This window comes from Sander lucioperca, chromosome 20 (genome assembly GCF_008315115.2).
Source record: "Sander lucioperca isolate FBNREF2018 chromosome 20, SLUC_FBN_1.2, whole genome shotgun sequence".
Classification (NCBI taxonomy): domain Eukaryota; kingdom Metazoa; phylum Chordata; class Actinopteri; order Perciformes; family Percidae; genus Sander; species Sander lucioperca.
In genome coordinates, this window is record NC_050192.1 from 9181932 (window position 1) to 9189269 (window position 7338).

The window sequence follows — 7338 nt, forward strand, 5'->3', positions numbered from 1 at the left end:
ATTTCTCTCAGAATACGTTACTCAGATTAAGTAACGTAACGGAATACGTTACAAATTACATTTTTGGGCATGTATTCTGTATTCTGTAACGAAATACGCTTGAAAGTATCCTTCCCAACACTGCAAACAACTAAGACTCTATAGCCACACTAGCAGCTCTGCTCTTTCATTAGCATGCTAACATGTTCACAATAACAATGCTGCCATTTTGATGTTTAGCAGGTAATGTTTACCACGTCCACCATCTTAGTTTAGCGAGCTAGCATGCTAACTTTGGCTAATGGGGATGTCATTAGTTTTGTAGGTATTTGGCAATAAACCAAATATTGTATTGGACGAACACAAATTTTGACCTGATGGCTAAAAGTTTTTACAATTCATCTTGAGGGGACATGTGAACATGAATGGTTTGCCATGAAATGTAAACCTCATGGCCGTGCAAGAGGAATAGTCAGCGGTTCCTGTAAGGATAAATCCTTTAGGAACCATGAATGTCTGCATAAAATCTTGTGCCAATTCATGTAGTAGAGGTTGAGATTTTGATGCGATCTGCAGGTGGCACTAGATGAAAAGTCAGAGGATCACGTACTGTAATTAAGATGAATCCTCTGGGGACCTATACTATCTGTACAAAATCCCCTGCCAACCTATTAAATAGTTAAGATTTTTCAGTATGGACCAAAGTGGTGGACCAACCTAATCAATCAACATTGTTATCCCTAGAGCTATTCTGCTAGCATAACATAGAATGTTATGTTGTAGATAATATGTTATATTGTTTGTCACAAGGTTGTAAACAGCTTGTACTACAGGTTTGCTGTTCACAAAAGAACATACCAAATCTGACTCAATCTTACAGCTCCACCAAGGTTATAGAATTGTCTAGTCAGCTATTCAACAAGGAAGGAGTTCAGCCACTTGTGGTGAACGCTGTCAGGAACACTTTACTACAAAATGAAAGCATTTGCCAAGCATAGCCTTCATAGCATTTTCCTTCTGTTCGGTTCATTCAAATGACCTTTGAAAGCAGCAGGTATGGATTAGGTATGAGGGCAGACTCAGCCTCAGTGGCCACAGGAAAGACAAAAGATTCCTGAAAGTTGAAACTACACAGTGTCATCTGTAACATATTTTTTTCATAAGAGGAAAAAGTGATACACATACACAAACAGTAAAATGGTATATTTTTTTGCATGTAGCAACCCAGACTGGTAACTTTGAATCAAGTCATCTAGCTAGAGGATGTCTGCTTATATCTGATCAGTGCATGGCCTGAAGCAGTGGCTGTGTTTCAGTGTCTGTTCTGATGTGAAATGAGGAAGAGCAGATTGTTTCTGTGCATTTCCTTGGGCTCTGCTAAGAGAGATGCTGGGCCTGGTCTTACAAACCGACTAGAATTAGCATTTTGTGTCCCTATCTCAAAACAAAAAATAACAGCTTTTAATGGTCAAGTTGGTAAAGTAGTAGAAAAAGCAAAACTCCTCTACATCCCTAAGAAGCAGGGTTGCCACAAGATCATTTTGTGTTTCGAGATCACACTCACCTTTAGTGCTCGGGAGCGGTTAGCCAGCAGTTTCTCTATATTCCCAGCAGCCGTCGCCACCAGTTTCCTTGCATTGTTGGACTCCACGCTGAAGTGAGGTCTGTGTTTTTGATATATCTGAGAAAATCAGAGGAGAAGAGCAGGGGTAAGAAATGAGTAGAACTTAAACTGAATAAACCTATATGTCCTTGATGTCAAGTCTTAATCAGTAAGCAGTCGTTCAGACTGAAAACATACCTGCATTACCTGGATGAGAAACCTGGACTTGATTTTTCAGGTAGCGGTGAGACAATGTAATACAACCCAGGAAGGCCAATTTGAGTAACATATTCACAGGTTTAAAGGGTTATCAGACATCAAATATGCATATTTGAGAAGCCCATGTAGTGGTAGGTTTGTGTTGCATCAAACATTGAGCCAGATTTAACTTTTTTTGCCAGATGACCCTGCATTTTATTTTTCTGGTGCCCTCTCGGCATCCCTACTGTGCCATCGCAGCGGTCCAGTTTAAAAGAATAAAGGGGCTGCATGATGATGAGGTGTGGTGATGTGCCTAATGCTTACAAATCTCCATCCCCCCAAATTATGATTTAAACCATTGGTTGGCTTTACAAAGCAAATATTTTCACATAAAGTTCAGTAAACAAAATTACGAGTGGCATGTAGGTGTTTTCCTAAAATTAAAACTGATCTTCCTCCTCAAGTTTTCTCAGTCTTAAGATATTTCCTATCCACAGACTATCTGAGGTTGAGAATGTTAAACTGCATCAGTGGTCATCTTCTATTCTTCATTGGACCTCAATGACCAACGCACAGTGATTTAAAAAAGGAACCTACGTGTCCAGTGATTAAATTGCAATGTCAGGTTATGCAACAAGACCATTTACTGTGCTATGGAATATGCTCCAGCAAAATAACATAGGAACACAAATGCCAAACAGCCAATTATTTAGCAGCCTAGAGGTATTTCATTGTCCGACATTCATCCACAGAACTGCGGCATGTGCACGTATTTGTCTTCATCCTCCAGGCTTCCGATGGATTTTGCTTTTGAGCAAGAGCAATATTAAAGAGAAATAGTCCTGCCTTTTAGATTTAGATTGCATTATCAAAAAGTATACAGGATGATTTTCTTAAAATGTATATATGTAATCTGCATGTTGGAACTGAATATACCCATATTGTGGATTTGGGGTCTCTAGTTGAAAATACGATTCCAAGTGACAAAAAGCACAACTGTGTGCATAAAAGTCTACAAATTGTGTCTACCATTAACAATATTAGAAGGTGTTTACATGATGAACAGCACAGGCAATCAGGATAATTTCTCCACATGCATTATTAGCTTGCAAGCTTCATCACAATTTTAAATACTGCATGCTGTGTACAGTACATTTTGTTTGGATAAGGGCGTCCCCAAAACCATCAGCTTCTGTTACAGCAACAGTTTGAGAGGCTTCAGTTTCACAAAATATTGCCAGATATGTTAATTCTAATTTCTGGTGAAAAGTTGTGCCACAACTTAAAATAAAACACGTTTTGTAATGATTTCAGTGATGCTTTAAAGCCGACTGATTATATTCTCAAAGGGAGCGGGGAGCAAAAGTGCCAGATGCATTAGCCTATGTCAATCAATGTGGATCTAAAAAGCTTTTTCTCTTTTGTCAGAGGTGGCTTTGTGTGTGGATGTACGTGTGCAAGGACTATGGCCATCACTGTATAGTCATGACACTGATCTTATCTGAGCATGTACATTGCGCTGGCAGAATGAAATGATGCAGCGTTATGTCTAATAAGAAGCTACTATATATAGACTGGTGATGTGTTGTGACAGCTGAGGTCGTGCAAGGAGGGTTAAAGAGAATAAGAAAAGGAATGACTTGAAGTATAAACGTTCTGGTCAATACTGAACCTTTGCAATGGATTTTATTTAAAGTCAAACTGAAATAAAATTAGTTAAGCTAAGAAACTATATACTATATACTACTATATAGCCTACTAACTGTATACATAGTTGGTTCTGTCTGACTATGTAGGTACTGGTCAATTTGTTGGTGCAATATGCAGGGGCACCAAAAATAGTTTGCTATACCACTTATATTCCAGGCAGATGGGCAGAAACCAGCATAGGGGCCAACGAGCTGACCTTTAGTCCCATTAGTCCCATTTGTGAGCACTACTGTACATTACCCTGTGACTCCGTACATCTATTTACTTTTTAGTTACAGAACATATAATTGAGTGTTGAAAGTTTGTTCATTTGCCAATGGCACAGATGTTTAAAAAAAAGCAACAAAAAGTAACGTCTAGTAGGAATCAAGGCTATTAGCGAGCTAGGCCAACTAAGTTTTACTTTCCAAGTGTAAGCTAGTTAGCCTAGCTTGTTAGCTTCCACTTTCTGAGAGGAATACAATCTTGGTTTGGAAATTGGTCTAAATAAATAAGAAACAAAAACAGAAAGGCATGCTTACCTGTATTAGGTTGTCCATACCACTGGATGTGTCTGTTAATGTGATCAACTCTTTTTGCATCTGGTCAACCCATTCCTTTATCCTAAGAACATGAAAAACATCAATTAGCCAACCAATCCTCATTTAATGTAAAACTTTTGATTGACCTGCACAGTTTAATCAAATTTTCATTCTGTTTGAATACAGCCCACAAGATCACAAGACTTGAGCTTTATTGCTAACTATTACAATATGCTAAAAAAGCTGTATAGATTCAGGAAGGGAAAGCATGAAATAATAATGTTTAGTGAATACATTGCTCTACTCCACGAGCTGTGCATTAAGCCTGAGAGCTATTCATAGTTGTCAGCATTAGAGTGTTACATCCTCAGGGGTGAGATGGTGGTTAATGTATTCTTCTGATGAGAAAGAGGAAGAAACCGAAAAAAAGGTACACTAACGTTCATTTATTAAAGCGTATACTTTGTTTTATATGACTTTAACACACTTTAGTAAGATCAGAACATATCTTCTTTACTTAAGTAAAAACATTTTTTATTGTTTTGCATTGCAAAAAGCTCAGCATTAGTACAACCAGTAGTATTCTATGACACTTATGTGAATGTCTGTGTGTCCATGAACATATCAAAACACAGCATGTCTAAACTGTTATAGATCAACTTTTTGTCCTGTACCTTAGCCATGAGGATTTTAAGGACACCAGTTCCTATATTTGGAAATCCCTGGCATTAAGTTCAGTTCAGGTTATGTGTGCGCGTGCATGAGTGTACGTGGTTGTCTATGTTAAACCATATCCACCATACCCCCTCACTGTCAAAACACCAATGAATCTTGGTTATTACAAAGTTATTTATGTTTATTTTCAGAATGTACAAGGTAGAATTACTGTATTTAGGTTATAATAAACTTGTTTTAGGCAAGCCTCCTTATCAAACAAACTGATGAAACAACAATCAGTAGCCGGTTGGCTTAGCTTATCATATGGAGTGGACACAATGGCAACAGCTAAACTGGCTCTGTCACACACTGACGAAATCTGCCTGTAAGACACTTACAGTGTAATTATACACAAACCCCCCCCCCCAGCTCCTTTACGACACCCATTAAAACAATACATGACATAATAAAGAAAACGACCCTAATAGAGAAAATGACCCTTTCTCCCCCACAGTGTGAATTTATCTCTCCACCTTCCACACTGCTGAGGGGCCTTTGACATATGAACCCTGTTGATGTTATCTTATTAAAAAAAAAAATACAGTGTAATGTGAGCAGAGTTAGCTCAGGCTGAAAACGTGTGGCATAGCTGCCACATAGTATATTTAGCCTTCTGAAAGACAGCTGCTAGTAGCTGAGGGAGGATATAGGATGGGCGTAATGTTAGCTCTCTCTCTCTCTCTCTCTCTCTCTCTCTCTGTAAATGGGAAAATAAGAGGATTTAATCTGCTACAAATGACTTCATAGTGGATTTTCATTGCTAGTTGTTATAACGACTGTACAACTCCAGGGTCGAGATAAGGTCCACTGGCCATGGCGAGGGTTGTTATGCATGTGTCTTTTTCAAGTAAGCCCAGTTGGCCTTCAACAAGGAGTGGGCCGATTACAACAGGTGTATAACGTGAAAATGCTGAGCATGTGTGGGTGTATGGTTATGCTTCATCAAAGATGTTCAATGCCATTAATAATTCATTAATTAAATGTTTTTTTGAGCGTGCTACAGCATATTCTCTTCACATCTAATGTAAGTGTGAGGCAAGTTAAAACCCTGACTTCAGGTCACATTGACCCGTTTTCAATTTTTGTTTTATATCAGAAAATATGGGATGTAGAAATAAGCGCTGAAAATGTGTAGAAGAAAAATTTAACAATTTAAAACGTTGGAAAAAGCAAAAACAAACTGTGAAAAAAAGGTTTTTCAAGGATGACGGGAAGACAACACAAGGGTTAAGTAGCTTTTCTAGATATAGACAGCTCTGGTCATGAACTAGTTGACACTAATCTTGTGTTTGCAGAGCTTCTTTGCAGTACCCCAATGAGGAAAGGAGAGTTACAATAAAACATGATCCAGGTGTGCCTAACCACACTAGTTGTGGCAAAAGTGATTTGTTCCCTCTATTGTCTGCAGCAGCTTTGGGGTTTCTACATGAGATAAGGTTGTAATGTAAAACGTATTGATAATTGCTAATTCTACTTACTTTGTGCTTGAATTTAGACATCGCTCTGATTGCAGTTTAATCAAATATCTTGGGTAAAACGGCTAAGCAGCGTTCTGATTAGCCAATTCCAGAATTAACTATCTTGCTCTTCCTCCAGTGAAAGGGCAAACATTTCCTGCATAACATCAGGATGTGCGGCTTTCTCATAAGTGAAGAAATAGTGTTTCTTTATATGCAAAAAAAAGTACAAAAGCATTTCATATGGGGATGGAAACTTGGAGCAGGACATGGAAAAATGAGATAGCATCATTATCCCCTCCCATGCTCAGCTCCTATTCTGCCCCCCCTCTCTCGCTCTGTCTCTCCTTGGGGAAATCAGAGAGGAGGGGCAATGTGGAAAGGAAGGAAGCCTCCAAAATGGCTGGTGAGCCATGTGGAGCCACTCGGCTATACAGCGGTTGGTTGCAGACTGCAGGGCTGGAAATGAGAGGAGCCATGAGAAACTCAGCCAAGTGTGAGACCTGCTGGCATTACAAGCCTCTCTCCTCTCACACTTGTCTCACTGAGTCATTACTATCACCCACTTATGAAGCAGACACAGTTTTTCTGACAGGCAATTGTTGAAGACCACTTCTTTTGTTCTTTTTGCCAGTTGTAGTCATTCACTCGTATACTCGCTTACTTGACAGTCTGTAAGAACACTGTGTAGACCAGCCTACTACAACATCTGGGGCTGATTGTTTTTGGTCACAACTATATAATCTATAAAATTATAAAAGGGTACAAAAGTCCAGTGTACTTGCAGTTAAAAAATAAATAAAAAATGAATATATACATTTTACTGCATCTCGATAACCCTAATGAGTAGGACATTTAGACAAATAAGGTATTGCATTAAACACATAATCACTGTGTTGTTCTCTGGAATTTACTCTTGTGCTACTGTGATGATTGATTTTAAGGGCAATTTTACACCAAGTTCAGCTTACTCATGACAGAGAATACTACTCAGGCTGTGAAAACAGATGAACTATTGTATTCTGTGGCTCTGGACAGAGCTACGAGTTTACCAAGTATAACAGCATTTACCAAGTGAGGAAGGTCTAAATAGTCGCTACTAAGTTGCATGAAATGTAGGATCAAGTTTATTTTGGGGGCTTGACCAGTA

General features: G+C 38.7%; 1 protein-coding gene across 6 annotated transcripts in view; it reads right to left on the minus strand.

The window, feature by feature from the left end:
• cacna2d1a (calcium channel, voltage-dependent, alpha 2/delta subunit 1a) overlaps positions 1–7338 on the minus strand; it is a 94797-nt gene that overhangs the window by 71637 nt on the left and 15822 nt on the right. For all 6 annotated transcript variants that reach the window (XM_035995994.1, XM_035995993.1, XM_035995992.1 and 3 more), the window contains exons 2-3: positions 4015–4096; positions 1544–1660 (exon numbers count right to left, since the gene is read on the minus strand). In XM_035995994.1, coding sequence (XP_035851887.1) covers positions 1544–1660; positions 4015–4096 — 199 coding nt within the window. The remainder of the gene's footprint in view (positions 1–1543; positions 1661–4014; positions 4097–7338) is intronic.